Here is a 22,841-nt window from a genome sequence, read left to right on the forward strand (position 1 = left end):
CTGACTTGATTGAAAGAATCGAGGCTCGAAATCTGACTTGATTGAAAGAATGGAGGCTTGAAGGGGAGCCTTCATGCTGTCTCAGTTTCTTAGAAGGCCCCAGCTCTGTAACACCAAAACTTACTGACCAGATGCTGCAAGAAGACTCCAGACATCTGCTCCCCAATGTGCCTGTGAAGCAGAGTCTGGGCTTAGAACTTCAAGGAAAGCAGGTCAGGAAAGCTCAGATTCTGACCCAAGATCCTGGGGCAGGCTGTGGCCCCACCAAAGTGTCATAGGCTGCAAAAGACATTAGGAGTCTTCAGTAGATCCAAGCTAACCTCAGGCTCTCTCTACAAAAGTGCTAGGAAAGTTACCATCTAGTTCCACGGCCTCTGTTTCTCAATATGTAAAACAGGGAGTCAAAGCCAGTTGGTGACATCATGTACAACTACAAGAATGAGATCCTAATTAAAACAAAACAAACAAAAAGCCAGTTGTTGGTGGTGAACACTTGTAATACCAGCAACTCCAGAGACTGAAGCAGGAGGATTGCAAGTTCAAGGACAGCCTGTGCAATTTAACAAGACCCCCATCTCAAAATAAATAACAAAAAAAGACTGGGGATGTAGCTCAGTAGTAGGGTGCCCTAGGTTCAATTCCCAGTACCCCACCCCCCAATAACAACAAATAAAGGAGTGGAGGACATTAAGACCCTGACCTCCCCTCCCCCACAAAGCAAACAGTGAGCGTTCCTTATTTTGAAGTGTCCCCATCCTATTTCACATGCAGACTCTTACATATCAGCTTCCTCCTTTCTTCTGTTTTGCAAAATAAAGAAAATGATCCTATAGCCATGGATGTGACTTCCTCAGCAGAAAAGAAGAAAACGCCTGTTGGACGTGAGTGGAAGGACAACCACAGAGCTTGGGTTAGTTCCTCTGGTTGTTAAGTTTATTCCAAGAAGGGTGTGCGGGCGCGGGAGGGGGGTGTAGTCTGGAGAATGTGGTGACTGACAGACGGGCGCTCTGGAGGTGGGCACCGGCAGGGAGACGGGGTTGTAGGACGGGGAACCGGCAGGGAGATGGAGAGGTCTGGCTAAGGCCTCCGTCCTTCGAGAGCCACCCTCGCCAGTCGGTGCCAGCCCAGCTGGGCAGAGCAGGGACCCCTCCAGGAGGGGCTGTCCAATCCGCCCTTCCCTCCAGAGAAAAGGAGAGGGGAGCGCAGTGGCCCGGATGGTGGGAAGGGTGGGAAGGAGTGGCCGCGGGTCCGCCAGGGGTCGACCTGGCCCCGCCTCCCGCGAGCCGGCCGCGGGACTGGGTCCTGCGGTGCCGCCCCGCCCGCCGCCTCGCCCCGCCCCGCCGCCTCCGGGACCTTAGCCCTGGCCGCCACCTCCGGGGCCTGGAGCCACAGCCGCGCCGCGCCGCCGCGATGAGGGCCGTGCTGCCGCTGCTCTGCGCCTGGGCTTGGCTCCTGGGCGCCCCTGCCCGCGCTGCCGCCGCGCTGTCCGTGAACGCTTTAGGTATGCCCGGGCCGCGGACGAGGGGCTGGAGGGTCCCAGACTCCGCGCTCCGGAGAACTCGCAGAACTTGGGGGCGGTGGGGCACTGGGCGTTCCCCAGGGCCCAGGTTCAGGCTGTGCGTGTTGGGATTAGGGAGGGGTGAATGGGTGGCCTCCCGCAGGGCGGGAGACGGGTGGTCTCGGAGGGTGGGTGTCTTCCATGACCAAAGGAACAGATGGGCTGTGTGGCCAGGGTCCCCCTTGCCCAGGCGGCGTCAAAGCCTAGAATACCAAAGAAGCCCGCAACCTTTCTGCCCTCCAACCGCCAACGCGGGCAACTGGGGACACAGAGGACTCTGAAGTGCTCCTGCCACAGGCAAGCGGGGTTTTCCAGCCTTTTCTAGCGGCTTTCCCATAGACATAGGGGATCCCCAAAGGTGCCTTGAAAGTTCATCTGTAAAATGGGTTGGAATGGGCTGTGTGGAGGTGTGACTCCTGCTACAGCAGCACCTAGTCCAATAGCAGTTTTAACCCCTAATCCTATGGTGTCTGGTGGGCTGCGACTGTACCAGCATCCTGCTGCTCTTGCACCCCTCCTTTTAGCCCCCCTCCTTCCCTGCTGCCCTTGGCCCCAGCCTCAGTCCACAGGCTCTGAGCTTACAAACCCACCTGCCCCCTTCACCCTGGGACAGAGAAGAGTAGCCAAGGACCAGCTTGGGAATGGGACAAAGATCACCCAGGCTCAATCTTGCCTGGTCAGAATCTCCTCATTCCTTCCTGCCTATTTATAAGTGGAAGCTCAAGCGGGCACACAGCTCCAGGTCAGTCCTCACCTAAGGGAAACCCAGCTGCTTCCCTGCAGAGGGCTTTGGTTTTCTTTGGCAGGCGGCCTGTGTAGAGGAGTGCTGGCACAGAAAAGCAGGTAACTCTCAAGCAGGGCTTGGCACACTTTTTCTGTGAAACACCAGCTAGTAAATATTTTAGCTTTGTGGGTCATTTGGTCTCTGTAACAACCATTTAACTCTGCCGTTCTAGGCCAAAAGCAGCCACATACAGAATGTAAATGAGTGAGCATGATTATGCTCTAATAAACATTTATGGACGCTGAGCTTCGAATTTCAAAAGATTTTCAGGTGCTGGAGGAAAGAATAGAAGTTCATTGTATTAGACAAAGGGGAATGAAGGGAAGGGAGGGGGAAGGGAATAAGAAAGACAGAATGAATCGGACATAACTTTCCTATGTTTTTATATGAATACATGACCAGTGAAACTCCACACCATGTACAACCACAAGAATGGGAAGTTATACTCTATGTATGTATAATGTGTCAAATACATTCTATTGTCCTGTATACTTAAAAGAACAAATTTAAAAATTCAAAAGATTAAAAAAAAAAAAAAAACTTCAGATGGTACAAAATATTACTATTCTTCCCCTACCCTCATCAACAGGTTAAAAGTATAAAAAGCCATTGAAACTCCTGGGCTTACAAAAACAGGTGGCAAGCTGTGATTTCCTGACTCCTGCTGAGGATCCTTCCCAGGCAGGACACATATAATGATACTTGTTTGAAAAGTGGTAAGGGAGTTGGAATGGATCTGTGTGAAATTGAGACATGGTTATCAGCTGATCTTTCTGGCCCTGTCTTAAGGTTCTGCATTTTCTTCTCTTGACTTCCTAAGAATGAAAAGTAGCCTAGGGGTTTTTCACACCTGCTAGTTACTTTTGAAATCTGCCTGAGGCACAGGTCAGTAATCTGAACTCCATCCTGCTGCAGATGGTGGTCCTGAATTGAGCTCTGTTTTCTCTGAAGGCCCCAACTGCAAGCAGAGCCCCATAACCAGGATGTAGATCCCTGAAACCCTAAGCAGGACATGTGTGGGGAAATATGCATTTTTTTCCTCAGGGACAATGGTTTCTGGAATAGCTCTGGAATCCACAGAGAGAAATCTAAATGCTGTGCAGCACTGACCTTCAAACTGGGGTGTGAATTCCTAGGGGAACACAGAGGCTGTTTCAAGTGATATCAACACAGATGGATTCAGTTTCTAGGAGTCAGTTTCCAGACCCTTTACTTCCAGATGTCTCCTTTGCAAAAATTGAAGAAAAGCATCTAAAGGCATTTATCCTGAAGCCCAACCCTTGGATGTAGCAAACAAAAAGACAAATGGTCACAAATCTTTCAAGTTTGGTGTTCTTCATTTCTCAAGGAAACTGAAATGAAGAAGGGAGGATTCCCCTGAGGTATTGCTGACCTCATGATTTGGGTCCTGGGACCTAGGACCAGGCAAAGAATTGAATTGGACATTGCTCTGAAAACTGCCTTTCTTTCCCAGCTGCTTATTTGATCAGGACTTTCCATCCCTTTGACTTCAAAAATAATGAGACCAGAATTAATGTTGAACCCTGTCTCAAGCAGTAGATAATGCTTAATCACAAATATTTAATCCATGAGGAGGAAGAAGTAATGAAAGTTTATCTCATTAAGAAATACATTTCCAAAAGATTTTTTTACATTTTAGATTTAACAATTACTTTTCACAATGTATAATATATTTGAAAGTTTAATCAGTTGGGGTACTCATAATCCCTATGATTATTCAATCAAGAATAAATTTTTTATAATATTCAGGAAATAAAAAAAATTAAATTGATATTTTTTGTTGTTGCAAAATAGGATACTCAAATATAAAAAGTACTCAAAATAAAAAATGTTCCTTTAGGGTAAAATACTGTGAGGTGAAAAGATAGATATTCAATGAGAAAAAGAAACTATGTAAAATATCCAATTCTTATAGAAAAGTTTGTTTATATCATTGATGGTAAGTAGCAAACTCCCAAGGCATATGGGTTTTATTGGCTAGCTTTAAAAGAATGATGTTGTTTTTTTCTTCCCTTTTTTGCAGTACTGAGGATTGAACCCAAGGCCACATGCATGCTAGGCAAGCAAGCACTCTACCACTGAGCTATATCCCCACCTCCTGTGAAACTATATATTTTATTGTTTTGTAAAGTTTTTTAGACCCATTAATTTTCCCATTGCCTATGGCTTCTTTTAAGGTACAAAGATGAGATAAATAGTTGTGACAGAGACCTTATGGATTGCAAAGCCTAAAATATTTCCTGTCTATCCCTCTTGAGAAAGCATGTGCTGACCCTTTGGGCATATAGGTTTTTAATTAACTTCTTATTGAAATATAATATCATACAGAAAAGTGCACAAATCATTAAGTATGCGTTTTCACAATTAGTTTTCACAATTGAGACATCTTGCATGACCTGCACTCTGATGAAGCAATAGAACGTTGCCAAACATTGCCGGCACGATAAGAAATAGCTCACAGTCCACCCAGGATAAACACTATCCTGATTTTTAACTGTGTCAATGATTAAAAGTTTATCAGTGATTAAAAATAAACAATGATTAAAAGTATATCATTTGGGGGGAAATTTAGTGGAGTACTTAGCATGGGCGAGGCCTAGGTGCCATCCCCAGCTACATTTTTAAAAAAATAATAAAGTCTGGATATACTTGACCATGTATTCTTTGTATGAATTTTAGCATCAACTCATAAAGTGAAAAATAATGCTGGAACATTACTTGTAATTACATTAAATTTATATATTTATTTTAGAAAGCTAGCCATTGAGTATTTCCTTCTCTGAAAATAAAATATAGCATAATCTTCATTTTAACAAAAAAAATAATAAAGTATATTGTTTTTCAAATTTAATTTGGGAGTCTGGAGATGTAACTCTGGTGGAATACTTGCCCAGCATATGTGAAGCCCTGAGATTCTTCCACAGCACTGAAAAAAAAAGGAGAAAAGAAAAAAAATTAATTTGGGATACAAAGCAGAAAGAGTTTGAGTTCCTTTTGGATTCAGCATTAGATCATATCACCTTTGGTATTTTAAATGTAGCATAGTTTTCTAAAATGCAAATCAGCTCTAAAATGTTTTAGTTGGCTCTAAACTCAACATTACCAGGAGGCCCAGACCTAATTTTTTTTTTTTTTCCTTTTACAGAGAAGTTTCATTTTAAGTCATGGATGGTACAGGTCAGTGCCCAACTTCTTCTTTCTAAAGTTTTTCATTTCACAAAGTTTCCTGTTATTAAACCAAATTGTACCAGATTTGAAACGATAAAAAGGGATTTTCCACATTCAACCCACCCTGGGTCTTTCCAGAGTTCAGATTGGCTGAATACTAGCAAAGATGCAATTAAGTAAAATCCTTCCAAACAATGGTCCCCAGTCACAGACATGGCTGGCAGCCTTTCAAACCTTGAAATTCACTTCCATTTTTTTTTGTATTCAGAGCACCTTGCACAGTGGCTGCAAAATCAGGTGGAGAATACTAGTGTATAAACTTTTGAAAAATGATGATTTTTGCCATCAGCTTGACTCACTACCAGTCCTGGTGTCCGGGGGTGACCTGCACTTGGCAGATCCCTTCATCAGAGCCTTTTGGATTCTTGGCTGACTTTCAAGCAACTACTTGATCTTCATTTTGGCCACAGATCTCTGGAGGCAGGAGGCCGCTTTGTAACTTACTGATTTTGATAGTAGAGACCCAGTGCCACCCATTGACACAAGATTTGTCCTGAGAATCTTGGCAGAAAGAAAACCTCCATTCCTCCTTTCAGAAAACAAGAAATCTCCTTCATGCATCCTGTTTCCATGACTTATTGTTAATGTTTTTTGTTTGTTTTTGTTTTGTTTTTAGCACCAAAAGAAATACAGCTCAGAGGAGTACCACCACAGGCTGCAGACATTTGTCAGCAACTGGAGGAAGATCGAGGCCCACAACAATAGGAACCACACATTTAAAAGTACTGTGGGGTGCCTTTCCTTCAGGCTTCTCCAGAGGGAGGCTGGGGAGGGAGCATCTCAGATCTGGAAAGAAAGCATTTGTGACACAGGCTGATAATAGCCATTAGAGGGTATGATGAGGTGATGTGGGGAGCTGATACCCAGGCCCTGAGGCCAACCTTGGCCAGCCTGAGACTGTGACTTTACTGTTATTGTCTATGAAACACAGAGTTGTAAATTAGGGAAATGCTAGTACCCTCTAGGTGGTGTGACATTTACAGGAGACTCTAGAGAAGAAGCCTCTGCTCTATTCCTGCCATCTGAGGGTCCATCCCAGAGACCCAGAGCTGTCAGGGGCAGTGTCTCTCAGAGAATGCTCTGAGCTCATGGGCCGCCTTTGGGGACATCCCCCTTCACTACATATTTGTATCACTAGAAATGCACACACATTCAGATAGTTTTACTGGGGTTCTGAGAAATGGTGGCAGTTCAGCCATATTGGGCTCAGGAGCTGTCCCGTACTAGCGTGTGACTTTGCAGTGGGTTGGGGGCTGATGCTGAACATGAGCTGTCAGTACAGATGACCATGCGCCCCTCCCTGGGCTGCTATGAAGACTGCTTGTGGCACAGGTGGGGGAGCATTTACACAGGTGTAGTAGTTCTCCATCATACTCACCTGTGGGCTGTCTAAAAACGTGGGTGCCCAGGCCCCGGCCTAGACCAGCTGCATCCATCAGCATCTCTGGGGTGCAGCCCAGACACCTATACTGTTGTAAAGCTCCCCCAGTGGTTCTGAAGCACAGGGAACATTGACCTTAATTTATTGGATCATATTAAATTTAAAATTTTGAAGGACTTAAGTGAAGAAGTTTCTTTATTTTTTGTTTCTTTAGTAATGACTCGATAAGTTTTTCTACTTCATTTTGGTTGATTTCTTTTCTTTCTTTCTTTCTTTTTTTTTGTTTGTTTTGTTTTGGTTTGGTTTTGATTTTCCCTCTCTTTTTCAGTGGCACTGAACCAATTTTCAGACATGAGCTTTGCTGAGATAAAACAAAAATATCTTTGGTCAGAGCCGCAGGTAGGTATAATTCATTGCAAACAAATCTTGATTTCTTTCTTTCCTTCTCCCCCCACCCCCAGTGGTACTGGGGATTGAACTCAGGGCCACACTACCACTGAGCTATATCCCCAGCCCTTTTTATTTTTAGTTTTGAGACAGGAACTCACTAAGTTGCTGAGGCTGGCCTTCAACTTGTGATCCTCCTGCCTCAGCCTCCTGAGTCAGCTGGGTAGCATGCACCACCACACCTGGCACATCTTTTCATTCAAACCTTTGGAATAAGTTTGTTTTTGTTTTTTAAATATTTATTTATTTTAGTTCTCGGCAGACACAACATCTTTGTTTGTATGTGGTGCTGAGGATCGAACCCGGGCCGCACACATGCCAGGCGAGCCCGCTACTGCTTGAGCCACATCCCCAGCCCTGGAATAAGTTTTTAACCTGTTCTGCTTCCAGCTAGATTCAGTCCACCCCTAAGCCATTGCTGGGGGCATCCCAATATTTTTTGAGGAAGCTAGAGGGTTTATCTCTGACCTCACCTTAGCAAGGTGAGCCCTTAGTATATTCTAAATATTGCAAGGAACATACTTACAAGATATTAAGGGAAACTAATTTTATACCTGGTATTCAAATTGAATGAGTTAAGGTGTATTTTTATTTGCTAAATCTGCTACCCTTTCCTAATTCCTCAAACCTGGGCTCTAGAGTGAACATATCATTCAGCATTTGGTACCTGTAGACAGGGGAGGGACAGTTCTCACAGTGATAGCCTTTCTTACTTGTCTTGATGATTTCATTTTAATTACATTATTTTTTTTTTTTTTTGACAAAAGGGATTTTTTTTTTACCTGAATATAATGTATTTGTTTGTTCCAGAATTGCTCAGCCACCAAAAGTAATTACCTTCGGGGTACTGGCCCATACCCAACCTCTATGGACTGGCGGAAAAAAGGAAACTTTGTCTCACCGGTGAAAAATCAGGTGTGCATGGCAATCCCCAACCTTCCCCCAAAAAAAGCCACATTCATAGACAATATTCCTGGAAGGAAAACTCAGAGAAACCACAAAACCACTCAAGCTTATTCCCACCTCTACTTTTTCCTCACCATCTCTCCAGGTCTGTTCCTCTGCAAGGCTAGGGAGGTTGTTACTCATGTGAGCTGCTCTGGAGGGAGAAAATGTTCCTTCATTGGGCTAAAGTTTACTCCCACACATGCGAGCGCACGTGCGCAACACACACTCCCCTGTGGGTCCCAGGTCTGTCCTTTGGAATCACTCAAAACGTTTTGTTCCCTGTGCCCAGCAGAGATTGGACATCATGACTCCATTCCTACCACCATGTATCTTCTCCTCCTGTTCTGCAGCTATTCCTCAAGGCACCAGGCTGCAGCCCCTCCCCTGAATGCCTGTCTCTTTTGAGTGGTTCCAGGTGGTCAGTGAGCTGAATGAAACCCAGCATTTCCTGGGTGTTCTCTGGCCACAGCAGAGGTGGCCTTTCTGTGGGGCAGAGCATCACCTGGGGCACAGTGGACTGGGCTGCGCATGCCCCCTCCCTTCCCCCAACTTGCACATGCTCTCTTCTGGAGTCCCAGCCCAACTCTCCTCTGCTGTCTGCCTATCCAGGCCCTTCCCCTCAAAGTAGCAGGGCAGTGGCCCTCTTCAGAGGAATGCTAACTCCTCGATTCCAGGAAATGCAAGGTTAAGTCTTTCTTTCAGGCAATTCTTGACTTTCCACTGAAACTTACTAAGGGAAATGTTTTTCACTTTCCAAATCTATCATGTGGAGCAACTCCACATCCTCCCAAGCTCACCATGTCCTGCAGCCTGCCAAGTGAACTGGTTGTTTAAACCAGCCCTCTGCAAGCCAAAACAAATCTCCCCTCCCAGCCTGCAGTAGAAAAAAGCCTGCCTTCAGCTTCATGACCCAGAGGCAGCTCTTTCTCCAAGACCTCTGGAGAACCTCAGGACAATTCAGAACAACAAGTATTTGGTGTGGAAACCTACACCTGCTCACCATTTGGGCAGATGGAAGGGGAGGTCCACTAAGAATATTCAAATTCTTCCTATCAGCAGATCCTGGGCCTCCAGGCACAGGTTAAGGGGGCAGGAACAAGGTCATTCCAAACAGCAGCTACAGCATTGTTGTTAGCTCAGCAGCCCCCTTCTCTGTCACTTTACAGAGAAGGAAACTGAGCGGGAGGGTGGCTTGTTCAAGGTCCAAGATAAGTGAGAGACAATTCAAAACCAGGCCTCTGGGCCTAATCCAGCCCTACTGTGTCTCCTTCAGCAGTGAACAAGGTCACCCCCAGTGTGTCCAAACCCGCCTCTTTGAACATCTCAAGGACACTCTGACCAGCTCTTCCTGTGTAAGGAAAGCTCTGAGAGGATGAGACTAGAGGGGGAGGCCAGTGTGACAGCTCTTTCCAGGGAGACAGGTCATGAGGACCAAATTGGGGCAATGACATGGACAGGAGGAAGGGAGTTTAAGAGACATTTCATAAGTAGGATGTGAAACATAGAACCAATAAGAAGAGGAAGAGACAAAAATGAGCCTGAGAGGAAAATAATAACCACCATGAACATTATTAAGTCCATATGGGTAGCTGCATGACCTTAATCTAGCACCTTCCATTTTACAAATGAAGAAACAGGTTCTGTGGGGGAAGTCACTGGCCTGGCTTACACAGCTAGTGTGAGGCAGAACTATGATCTGAACCAAGCAGCCCAGCACTAGTGCAGACAGCCAACCCTCAAGTCATCCTGGGGGTGCAGCAATGAATGTGGCAGAAGACGACGCGAGTGATGCATAGGGCAGGATCCCCAGAGCCTGCCTAAGATGTCAGGAGCACCCCGGTAGGTCTATCTGGAAGTCATTTTGATCTGTAGGCCTAGATAAAGGTCGAGGCTGAAGCTACAGTTTAGGAAACTGTTGTTAGGTGGAATGAGATTGGTGGTGAATAGGTGAAGGTTCTAGAAACAGAAATTTAGTGACTCCCTTTGTTGGGAAACAGTATGGAGAAGAGGAGCCAGCAAAAGACTCCAAAAGTAGGAAAGCCAGAAGTCTGAAGAGTGGGGTCAGGAAGGGGCTCCCAGCCCTGGAAGATGGCAGGGATGGATCAACAAGAGGAGTGGCCCAGACTGAGAGTCTGCTGGTGCCAGTCAGAACTGCTGCTTCTCCATGAGACTTGGTTGCCTCTCAGGACTTCTGAGGCTCAGGCTGGACAAACCTGGAGCAGGGCTCTGTAAACTACAAAGGCATTCAGGGCCTGGGGCATTTCACAGGGGTGAGTGGAGGAAGCAGGGCCTTCTTGTGGTATTCCAGTTGCTGACTTCCTCTGCCCTCTTTGGCCTCTCTAGGGTGCCTGTGGCAGTTGCTGGACTTTCTCCACCACAGGGGCCCTGGAGTCTGCGGTGGCCATCGCCAGTGGGAAGATGCTGTCTTTGGTAAGAAGTCAGCCTTGGGCTAAGTCCTATGGAGGACGCCCCCAGCCTGGGCTGGAGGCCGTGCCTGGGCCTTCAGCTTCCTTCAGAGCTATTTCAGTTGGACCTCAGGTGTTCCAGCCTGTGGACATTTGACATGAGAATTTCAAATAATACTTTTCCTGGAAAGAATGAGGCTTATTGAGGGAACTGTGGTGGGCTCACTCCTGGGTGGTTCTGTGTGTTCCTCACGTTCCTCACTTTGACAGTCTGGGGCCTTTCACCAAAGATAGGCTTAGAAAAGCAGAGCCTGCCTGGGAGACAGTCCTGTAGGAGCTTTATGCCTTCCTAAGCTGCCTCTGTTGTCTTAAGTGGGAAGAGCAACAACCAACATATCTATCCCTTGACCACAAACAGTGAGAGGTGATAGGCTCTGAGGAAACTGTCCCAGTCCCCCCCTCTGTATGGGGAAGAGGGAAAGTGTAGGGCGAGACCATCGAGGCATGAAGGCCCAGGTCAAGGAAAGGTGGGGCTGGGTCTCTGACTGGCTCTTCCCCCCTCCCCCAGCACCCTCCCCCAAGAGCCCCTGTGATCCCACTGTGTGCATGCCTGCAGAGCAGGGGCTTGGGCCATGCAGTGCCTGCTCACTGCCTCTCACTTGCCTACTTGATGCCAGGTAGCTCCTGAGCCCCTCCTGACATGTGCCACCTGCTGAGCTGACATTGCAGAGATTGTCCTGCCCTTGGGGAGTTTGTAATCTGGTCATCTTGACACAGTGCCAATTGGACAAAGATCAGGAGACCTGGCACCTCATGCCAAAGCCTCCATAGCCTCTTGGCCTTGGACTCACTGGATTTGTGCTCTTTTCTGTAGGCAGAGCAGCAGCTGGTGGACTGTGCCCAGAATTTCAACAATCATGGCTGCCAAGGGTAAGTCCTCAACCAGGAGGGCCTGGAACCCCTTCTCAGCTCCCACTGATCACTGCTATCAGATCTAGCATGTGCCGTCCCCGTGTCAGACAACCCCATCTGTCATGCAGTGAGGAAGGTCACCTTACACTGCCAGGATCTCAGAGCCAGTCTGGGCAGAGCTACAATCGGAGCCCAGACCTGTCTAGTTCTGAAATCCATCCTCTCTCCACCAAGTTACTCAGTATTGAAAGAGAATAAAATCATGGCATTTGCAGGTAAATGGATGGAGTTGGAGAATATCATGGCTCTCTCCAGAGCACATGATATAATCACAAAAGCCTCCTGGGCAAGTGGCCAAAGGATTTATAAGAGTGAGAAAAATATTGTTATACATCATCCTCCAAAAAGGAGATCCACACACCAACAGCTGTTTAGCCTTTAGACAGGTCCACTGAAGTGCTAGATGCCCTAGCTCACTGGCCTGTGAGGGAGCTTTGCTCACCAGGGCAATGTGTCCATGCAGGGAGCTGTACCTCCACTGGGCCTGCTTTCCTGGCCCATCCCTACATCAGGTAGTTAGGAATTTCCTCCCATTTCTACAATGACTCTCAGCTTCATCTCTTTCTGCACTGTGTTATGCTCTGAGATATTTATGTGGGATTGTTCAGCTTTGACAGAACATAATATGCATAAAGCCAGGCCCTTGGGGGCCCCTAGGGAAGCTCCCAACCCAGACTGCCTGCCCGTCTGCCTGCCCACCCATGGTGCATCCCCCTTCAGGCCTCAGCCCCACCACATTGGCACTTCTTTCCCTATGGGAACACATTTTTTTAATTAATCAATTTATTCTAATTTGTTATACATGACAGCAGAATGCATATCAATTCATAGTACACATATGGAGCATAATTTTTCATTTATCTGGTTGTTCACAAAGTACAGTCACACCATTTGTGTCTTCATACATGTATCTAGGGTAATGATGGCCATTTCATTCTACCATCTTTCCTTCTCCCATGCCCCCTCCCTTCTCCTCCCCCTCCTTTGCCTTGTCCAAAGCTCCTCCATTCCTCCCATACTCCCACCCCCACCCCCATTATGAATCAGCATCCACTTATCAGAGAAAACATTCGGCCTTTGGTTTTTTGGCATTGGTTTACTTCGCTTAGCATGATATTTTCCAGCTCCATCCATTTACCTGCAAGTGCCATGATTTTATTCTCTTTCAATACTGAGTAATATTCCATTGTGTATATATACCACAGTTTCTTTATGCATTCATCTATTGGAGGACATCTAGGTTGGTTTCATATTTTAGCTCAATAGCTGCTGTAAACATCAATGTGGCTGCATTACTGTAGTATGCTGATTTTAAATCCTTTGGGTATAGTCAGAGAAATGGGATAGCTGGGTCAAATGGTGGTTCCATTCCAAGTTTTCTAAGGAATCTCCATACTGCTTTCTGGATTTGTTGCAGTCCCACCAGCAATGTAAGAGTGTGCCTTTCCCCCACATCCTCGCCAAAACTTATTGTTGTTTGTATTCTTAATAGCTGCCATTCTGACTGGTGTGAGATGAAACCTTAGAGTAGTTTTGATTTGCATTTCTCTAATTGCTAGAGATGTTGAACATTTTTTCATATATTTGTTGATTGATTGTATATCATCTTCTTAGAAGTGTCTGATCAGTGCCTTGGCCCATTTATTGATTGGGTTATTTGGTTTTTTGGTGTTAAGATTTTTGAGTTCTTGGGGCTGGGGATGTGGCTCAAGCGGTAGCACACTCGCCTGGCATGCGTGCGGCCCGGGTTCGATCCTCAGCACCACATACAAACAGAGATGTTGTGTCTGCCGATAACTAAAAAATAAATATTAAAATTCTCTCTCTCCCTCTCAAAAAAAAAAAAAGATTTTTGAGTTCTTTATGAATCCTAGAGATTAGTGCTCTATCTGATGTGCATATGGTAAAAATTTGCTCCCATTCTGTAGGCTTTCTCTTTACCTCACTGATTGTTTCTTTTGCTGAGAAGAAGCGTTTCAGTTTGAATCCATCCCATTTATTATTTCTTGTGCTTTAAGAGTCTTGTTAAGGAAGTCAGGCTCTAATCCAACATGATGAAGATTTGGGCCTGCTTTTTCTTCTATTAGGCACGGGGTCTCTGGTCTTATTCCTAAGTCCTTGATCCATTTACCTCTTGCCCCACTATCTGCTTTGGCAGCAGCTAACACCAAGCCTCCTGCAAAGGGCTATGCCTGGCCAAGTGCAGGGGTCAAGTGTGACATCACTGCCTGCTACAGTACCATCATACTCAGTCTCATTTTGATCTCTTTCCACTGGGCAACTTCATACCACCCTAACACGTTGAACCCTGGGCATGCTGCAGCCCTGTTTTTTGAAGGGACAGGACTTTTTTTCATCCATGCACTAGCTACCATCAAGCCCGACTGTGTATCCAGGCACAGGGGTACAACACTCTGCAGAACTGGAGCTGACACTCAGCTGGTCAGGTCAGACAGGCTGTAAGCATGTCATAGATCAGGTCACAGTGGCACACGCTGTGGAGAGGAAGACACAGTAGGGATCAGAGTGGGGAGTGCTGGGCAGCAGTTAAGTTTTTTGTTTTCTCTGGGAGGTAGCATGATGAAGAAAGGATTCACCTTTGGAACCAAAGCCTAACTCCAGCTTTGTGACCCTGGGCAAGGTGTTCAGCCTCTCTGAGCTGAATCAGGGAAATAACACCTATCGCTCAAGGGTCAGGCAGTCATGTGCGGACCACCCCCTCACAGGGCTGCCCCTTAGGCAGTGTGCTTTTGGTGATGGTGCACTGGGGCGATCCCATAGGTCTTCCTGAGAGACTTCCCATTCCTCATGACCTCCAGTGGACTCACCTGAGTTTGCTAAGCTTTATGCCAAGGCAAGTAGGGCAACATTGCTGACCTCTCAGGAGACCTCCTCTGCCACCAGGGCACGCTCACCAAGACCCAGTGAGCCAGGTCACAGCGAATATCACACAAGCTCCAGCTCTGCAGGCCCCACCTCTGTCCATCAGGGTGGCTCCACCTGGGCTTACCTGTGTGTGCTTCTTGCAGGGGCCTCCCCAGCCAGGCCTTCGAGTACATCCTGTACAACAAGGGCATCATGGGAGAAGACACCTACCCCTACTTGGGCAAGGTAATTCCGGGTAGCCCCAGCTGTCTTCTCCCATCTCCATTCCTACCTGTGTCAGGACACATCTTGTCTCCCATGTACCTAGGGTTATGATGGCCATTTCATTCCACCATCATTCCACCTCTTGCTGTGATCCAGAATGTCTGAGCCCTTTGCGCTCCCCTCTGGCCTCTTGTCACCCCCACCCCTGTGGCACTATCTCTCTGCTTCCTGAGTATCCTCCTCAGGAACCCTTCCGCACACCGCCCTGCCTGCCCTGATGTTTTCCTGGCCTGCCTCCTGTCCATACAGGAGGTCTCTCATACTGACCACCATGCTCTCCTAGGCCACTTCTACATTGCTCTGCTGTGTGCGCCAGGGGCCACCCCCTCCATCACCTCATCCCAAGCTGGCCACAGCCAAGCCCTTTGTCTTTCTTCCAAACCCACAGCCCCTCCTTTGCTTCCCCTCTCAGCGAGGAGCAGCACCAGCCTCCTCAGAACCTACTGGCCACCTGGGGTCCTGTCTGGGTCTGGCCTACTCTGCTGCTGGCCATCACAGACCTTCTCACTTAGGCTTCCTTGTTTCATGCCATGTCCCCACTGCCCACTCAGACCTTGGTCTCCCTTCATGGGGTCACTGGGCTGGCCTCCCCTTGGGCCTCAGACGCAGCTCTGACATGCACCTGCCTTGTTCAGAACTCTCAGGAGGCTCCTTGAGCCCTCCCCACCCCCACCCTAGCCAATCTTATCTCCTGTTACCTCCCCCTCACAAACCCTGTGCTCAGGCCCAGCCACTTGCTGGTTTCTAAACCACGGAGGTCCTGCTCTCCCTACAGTCCTGCTCTTCCCTATCCTGTGACCTTAGCTCTGCAGCTCCCTCTTGTCAGCTGCTTCCTGGACTGACTGAGGGTCCCTCCCCTCTCCTCTTACTCAGCCTCCATTTCTCTGTGATCTTCCTTGGGCTGGCTCCGGCTCCTCCCTGGTGTGCCACCAAGCACTGTGTGTGTCCCTCTCTGCCCCACAGCCAGCACAGGGCTATTTCCTGCCCGTAGACTCTGAATTCCTTGAGGACAGTTATACCTCTAATTCTCACTGAACTGACACCCTCATCAAGGCCCTCGGACACATAGTAAATGTTATCAAACTGCATATGTGGAGGCTGGAGTCTCAGCCTTGGACCAGGGCTCTCCTAACTTATATTCTGTGCCCTTTCTGCCCTGAACAGGACAGTAAGTGCAAGTTCCGTCCAGAAAAGGCCATTGCATTTGTCAAGGATGTAGCCAACATTACACTTGTGAGTACTGGGCTCTTCTCTCAATTGGGGAATATATTCTGATGAAGCTGGTCTCCACAGTGGTAGGTGGCCAGTGGGCCCAGGAGGGCAGCATCTCTGACAGTATGTCACTTTGACTGAAGAGTTATCATTGACTCTAACTCAACTGTGCTGAGAGCGTGGTAGAAGATGGAAAAGGAATCACCGACTGGCTGATGCTCAGGTTCTGAACACCAGGGCTGCCCACATCTTCATTCTTGTTCTGTTTTCTTGTCTGTAAAATGCAAGCGATAATCCACACCTTGCACAAGAGGGTGTGACCATGTGCGTGATGTCAGAACGTGTGTGTGAGATTGAGGAGGAGTATGAATGTGTGTCAGTCAGGATGAGCTAGGTTCTGCTGCAGTCATGACCAGCCTCAAATCAGAAAGGCTTACATAAAGTGTATGTCTCACTCCTGTGACCTGTCCCTTGCATAGGCAGGACTGTATTCTGACCTATTGACCTCACCGCAGGACCCAGGCTGACGGAAAGAGAGTAGACAATTATGGCAATAAATGAGTTACACAGTCACACCTCACCTCCAGTGGATTGAGAAATGCAGCTGTGCCCTGCTTTTGCAAGAAATGCTTGAATGTGAATGAACGGCCCTCGTGACTCCAGGGTGCATATAGTAGGGGAGGATTGTGTAGGAGTGATCAAATATCTTCATAGATATGGGCAGGTATGATTTGTACAAATGAGAGCCTAAGGGGTGGGGGCATGTGCCAGTAAACATATATGCAGGTCATAGAAGTGATGTCTTTGTAATGACAACTGCAGCTATGCATTTGAAACACGTGCCAAGCTCTGGGCAGTAATGACAATATACATTTATGAAGTACTTAAAGGTGCTGTACCCAACAACCAGACATCCATTATCTCCTTTAAAGTCAAAATAACCCTAGAAGGTGAATATTGTTATTCATCTTCATTTTATAGATGAGGAAACAGAGGTTCAGAGTCCTTAAGTAATGTGCCCACAGCCCATAGAGCTAGGAATTGGAAACTGGATTTGATTTGAGATCATGTCATTCCAGAACCAGGGCTCATTGCCTTGACCACATACAACCCATACCCCAGGATAGGGATGTTACTGTCTTCAGAAAAGAGCCAGTTCTCAGGGCATGGTGGTGCACACCTGTAATCCCAGTGACTCAGGAAGCTGAAGCAAAAGGATCGCAAGTTTGAGGCCAGCTTCAACAACTTAGTGTCTCAAAAAAATAAAAAGACAAGAAAATAGAACAAGAATGAAGATGTGGGCAGATCTGGTGTTCAGATCTGGGTCTTATCTGTTCCTGGGTTTATGAACCTTATGTTCTACCAGCAGAAATTCATCGGTTGACTTTCAGGGAGGCCTGGGTATGTCACACCCATCTCTCCGCCTTCAGAGCCCCTGGCCTCAGTGAATAGTGGGGAGTGACTGATGAGCAAGTCCACACTTGTGTGTTGTGGGGGAGAAGACCAGACAGACTCAGCCAGCAAAGGGAGGGGAGGCCACGGGGAGCCCGTGCTGGGGGGAGGAAGGAGTGTAAGCCAATAGAAAACCAAAGGAACCTGGCAATCTGCACAAGAGGCAGGGCCCAGGGACGAGGTTCTGCTGGACAGAGGGGGCTGCCCCTTGATGGCTGCATTTTTGCCTCTTCCTTCCTCCTGGTCATGTATATTGGTCTGGACCTCCTGCCCCTACCTTGTGGCAGAGGGCCATATTTTGAAAGTGGGGTGGGGAGGTGACAGAGACCATGCTGTCTTTCTCTCAATCCTCTGTCTGTCCGCAGAATGATGAGGAGGCAATGGTGGAGGCCGTGGCCCTATACAACCCCGTGAGCTTTGCTTTTGAGGTGACTGAAGATTTCATGATGTATAAAAGTGGTGTCTACTCCAGGTGAGCTGGGTCCAGGAGCCAAGAAGGCTGGTGGAGCAAACTGGGGGGCCTCCTCACTCCTGGCACAGGGGCCTTGGGCTCAGCCCAGACTCCTGGTCAGACCATTTCATGACATCTGCCTTGCTGGGAATTTGATGTTTCCTCGGTTAGACCCCATGCAGCTCTCAGGGTCGGGGACCACAGACTTTCAGAGAAAAGAGATCAGAAGGGATCCCTGACACATGGCTGGTGAGGGCCAGTGCTCACTAACTCAGAGAGGTAGCCTCATCTATGGAAGAAAGTTAAAAACCCCAGTTAAAAACCTCACATTCAAAAATGTAAAGACAGGGCTGGGGCTACAGCTCAGAGGCAGAGCACTTGCCTCGCACGTATGAAGTGCTGAGTTTGATCCTCAGGACCACATAAAAATAAAGAAAGAAAGAAAGATATTATATCCATCTACAACTAAAAAATGTATATATTTAAAAAAAGAAAGAAAATTTGAAGACATAGAACAGGGATAAGAAAGTAACTGCTCTCAAGCACCAGAATCCTGTGCTCGGGAAAGCCAGGCCCCTTGGCATCTCTCTTGCAGGGTTGCTCCTGCCCACACCTCTTAGCCTGCCTGTTTTGTGCAGTGAGTTCAGTGTGTGTCTCTAGCCACCTCCTGCCTGCTCCCCAGAGTCCTTCATGTCCCCTCGTTTTCCAGGCACCCTAAAATGTTAGTGCTGTCTGTCAGCCCTCTTCTGAGTTCTCAGCTGCCCCTGTAGCTCCATGGCCAGCTATTTGCTGAGAACTGTTGGACCCGCACCCAGCTCCCGCCACACCTCAGCCTGGATGGCTTTGGAAACCTCACGGCCTGCATCTCTCTTCTGGCCCCTTCCTGCCCAGGTCTCCATCCAGTCAGCAGGGGCCCCATCCCTGCTGCTGCACTGGAGGAAGGACAGAGCCGTGTGAGCCCTCCTCCCGTCGTCCTCACTGTCCCTGTAACATTGCTCACCTCTGGGCTCTCCCCTCCCATCCACCTCCCATCTCCTCTCACCCAGCCCACCATTTCCCGCCTTCCAGCAGCCTCCTCACTGGCTTGTCCTTGACCATGACACACACACACACCCCCACACATGCTGGCCCTTCCTCCACTTGGAGCCAGGGTTCACCTTCTGACATGCCAACTCTAAGCACTCCAGCGCCTCCCTTTGCTCAGTGTCTTAGCCCAGCTGTGGGGACCCTTATAATCTGACCCTTCCCTCTTCTCCACATTCATGTGTGTCACATCTCCCTCCCTGTCCCTGGCTCCCCCTGCAACCCCCACCCCAGCCACATGGAAGGGTTTGAAGTTTCATGGGTGTTCCCTGCTTCCTCAGGGAGGCCTTCCTGGCCCCCCTGCTCCCCACCTCACTGAGCTGGAGCCCCTCTTTAGGGCTCCCGTCATCCTCCGCACTGTCAGCCCATAGTCCACTGCTCAGAGGCAGCCTCTTTGCCCATCTGCAGGGTGGACCCTGCTGCTCGCACCCCAGCACCTGCCCGGGGCCTGGCCCATATGTACTCGAAACTCAGTTCCACATTAGCAGAATCCACCTGTGACCGCTGCAGCTTTCCCATGAATTCTTGGAATTTCCTCATGGAAACTTTGAAATAAATGCACTGGTAGCAAAACAGCATGGTGTTGAATTCTAGTCCAACACTGTTGGCTGCCAAAGGTGCAGCAGGAGGACTGTTCCCTCTTTAGTGGGAGAGAAGGTGTCACACTGGAGGAAAGGGGCCAGCACCACACCAAGACTCTCCTTGCACCAGCAGGACTGAAAGAACTGAGAACTACTCCCTCTCAATGTGAAGAGAAGTCATTCTCACCTGATGGGCTCCCATGGGAAACATGGCCCTAGCACACAGGGAGAGCCATGCTTGGGTGTGACTCGCGGTGGCTTCTGTCCTTCCCATAGTATCCACTCTCTTTTATTTCCTTCCCAGTACTTCCTGTCATAAGACTCCAGATAAAGTAAACCACGCAGTACTGGCTGTTGGGTATGGAGAAGAGAATGGGATACCCTACTGGATCGTGAAGAATTCTTGGGGCTCCCATTGGGGAAAGGATGGGTAAGTAGCTTCTCAGTCCCATTGTTCGGGGTGGGGGTCATGTTGCTCAGGTTGGAGGACCTTGTGGGTATCTCTTCCACCTCAAAGTTATGGCTTCCAGGCTGGGTACAGTGGCACACACCTGTAATACCAGCAACTTCAGAGGCTGAGGCAGAAGGATTGAGAAAGTTCAAGGCCAGCCTCAGCAAGTTAGCAAGACCCTATCTCAAAATTAAAAATTTTAAAAACGGGAGCTGAGGGTGTAACTCATTGGTAGATAGATAGATAGATAGATAGAAAGAAAGAAAGAAAGTTACAGCTTCAAGAAAGGAGCTGTTCAGCCAAGCCCTTGCCAGGCCAGGGGGAAGCATGAGAATGTGACCTCTACCCCTGGGACCCCAGCTACTAACGCAGGTAATAGGAATCCAGTTGGCTCAGTAGAGCCTCAGTAGTAACCACTGCTGCGATAACAGCTTAGAACCCTGAACCCTGCTGGGACCAAGCCACCCTTTGGGAGGGTCCAGCTTTGAGAAATCAGGACAACAATTTGCCCCTGAACTTGACAGTCCCTACTTCAAGGAAAAAATGTTGGAGCCAGGAGGCCTGGGTGTCTGTGCATGTTGATGTGACTCTGTGTCTCCTTTCAGATTCCTCTGAAAAGGAGTTTCTGTCCTTACCTCAACAAGGAGCCCTGGTGATGTGAAGTAACTATGTGAAGGCCTAGCCAGGGCTAGGAAGGGGGCCAACAGGCAATTCTGGGAAGAAGTAGGATATGGACAGAATAAGAAAATGAGATCATTTGGTGACCCAGGAGAGGGAAAAAGAAATTTTTCACAAGGTTACATCAGTAATTTCTTGTTGATAAAAAAAACCCAATGCCACTATTTCATGAATAAATTCAGGGGGCTTAATCCCTGGAGTCAGGTCTTGGTGAGTGGCAGAACATTCTAGAAAGATCTTTCTCTCTGCCCAGGTACTTCCTCATTGAGCGTGGGAAGAACATGTGTGGTCTGGCTGCCTGTGCCTCCTACCCGATCCCTGAGGTGTGAGCCAGCGGAAGCTGTGGAGACGGTTGGCGGAGAAGGAGAGGAACTGGTGTTCCAGCTGTTTGGTGGAAATCCTGCCTGGAGGAAGCTCTGGGGGGATCCACCAGAGGCCCCCATTTTTCACCCTCACTCCTGTTCTGAGCCTGGAAACCTAAAGACAAGGAGGAAGAATTCCATTGCACAAGAAGCCCACTCACATCTTTTGATGTGATGACCATCACCAGCCATGTGCCTTAGGTGTGGTTTTTAACTGACTCAAACCCATGTGGATGGAGGATATTCTTTCTTTCAAGAGGGGCTACTTCCACATGTAGAGAGCACTTCAGTCTACTATCTTTTCTGTATTCTTTTTTCAATAAACATTGAGTGAGCACCTCCCTGAGCCAAGGCCTGTGCTGATACAGGACCAGACACTTCTCAAACTGGGTTCTCAGGGCTCAGTCTCCCAGGATGGAGGTATCAGCAGGGTGCCCTGGTCTCTGGCTGGAAACATAGTATGGATGTCGGTGATACTGTCCATCAGAGCAGGAAGAAGAGCAGATTTAGGAATTCTGACTGTCCTACACCTCAGGAGGGAGGGAGAAGGAAATGGGGCAGGGTCTGGCAAAGCCAGGACAGCCTGAAAGCCTGTACATCTCTGTGTGGCCTCCCTTCTGTCAGTTTCCTACCCCTCCTCAAGACCCTGGGCCCCATTTCATCTTTAATAATCCTTTTTCTTTGGGGGTACCAGAGATTGAACCCAGGGGTTCTTAACCACTGAGTCACATCCCCAGCCTTTTTAAAATTTTTTTTATTTTTGAGACAGGGTCTCACTAAGTTGATTAGGGTCTTGTTAAGTTGCTGAGGCTGGCCTCTAATCCAATCCTCCTGCCTAAGTCTCCAAGTCTCTGGGATTACAGGCATGCACCACCATACCCAGTTCTAATCCCTTTTGAACATGCCTGAATGCTCCTCTTCCTTTTCTGTGAAGTTCTACAGACCTATACCTCAGCTCTTTGTCTTGCATTTCATAGTCTTTCTTAATAACTGAAGCCTGGTGTTACTTGGGCTTCCTGGAAAGCAAAAATTTTGAAACTGTCTGGAAGAAAAAAATGTTATGTGCATGACAAGGCTTAGAAAATTCACATGTGGGTCTGGAGATGCTGCTCAGTGGTAGAGCATTTGCCTGGCATGCTTGAGGCCCAGCAGAATCATTAATTTAAATAATCTGATTAGCAGGCATGCTGGCACACACCTGTAATCCCAGTAACTCTGGAGGCTGAGGCAGGAGGATTGCAAGTTAAAAATCAGCCTCAACAATGTAGTGAGGTCCTAAATACCTTAGTGGGACCTTATTTCAAAATAAATAGATAAATAAATAAATAAAGGGTGGGCTCAGTCCCCAGTACTGATAAATAAGTTGATTTTTGCCAGAAATAAAACACAAGCTTGTACATTTCCAACTAAAATCTCAAAAAAAAAAAATAATGATTTATATTTACCTAGGAAAAATGCCAAGATAATTAAGATTTTATAAGTAATAAAAATATATTTTTTTCATATTAAAATATATCAAGTTTCAGTGGCTCAGGAGGCTGAGGCAGGAGGATCACAGGTTCAAAGCCAGCCTCAGCAAAATCGAAGCACTAAGCAACTCAGTGAGACCCTGTCTCTAACTAAAATACAAAAAAATAGGACTTGGATTGGCTCAGTGGTCAAGTGCCCCTGAGTTCA

General features: G+C 47.7%; 1 protein-coding gene across 1 annotated transcript; it reads left to right on the forward strand.

Annotated features, from left to right (window-relative positions):
* The first annotated feature begins 1,370 nt into the window (after nt 1-1,370).
* On the forward strand, nt 1,371-21,510 carry Ctsh (cathepsin H). Its single transcript, XM_046427854.2, has 12 exons — nt 1,371-1,501; nt 5,509-5,540; nt 6,208-6,313; nt 7,301-7,371; nt 8,230-8,334; nt 10,711-10,797; nt 11,647-11,702; nt 14,774-14,855; nt 16,059-16,127; nt 17,924-18,030; nt 19,978-20,103; nt 21,056-21,510. The coding sequence occupies exons 1-12, from the start codon at nt 1,411-1,413 to the stop codon at nt 21,129-21,131; spliced, it is 1,008 nt and encodes a 335-aa protein (XP_046283810.1). The 5' UTR covers nt 1,371-1,410; the 3' UTR covers nt 21,132-21,510.
* Nucleotides 21,511-22,841: the final 1,331 nt, after the last annotated feature.

This window comes from Marmota monax, unplaced genomic scaffold (genome assembly GCF_021218885.2).
Source record: "Marmota monax isolate L192 unplaced genomic scaffold, Marmota_monax_Labrador192_F-V1.1 WCK01_AAM20220418_F8-fsc00111, whole genome shotgun sequence".
NCBI lineage: Eukaryota > Metazoa > Chordata > Mammalia > Rodentia > Sciuridae > Marmota > Marmota monax.

Coding starts and splice junctions, on each gene's coding strand:
- Ctsh (XM_046427854.2), top strand. CDS start 1,411: ATGAGGGCCGTGCTGCCGCTGCTCTGCGCCTGGGCTTGGCTCCTGGGC. Junction 5,541..6,207: donor TTAAGTCATGGATGGTACAG/GTCAGTGCCCAA, acceptor TTTTGTTTTTAG/CACCAAAAGAAATACAGCTC. Junction 11,703..14,773: donor AACAATCATGGCTGCCAAGG/GTAAGTCCTCAA, acceptor TGCTTCTTGCAG/GGGCCTCCCCAGCCAGGCCT.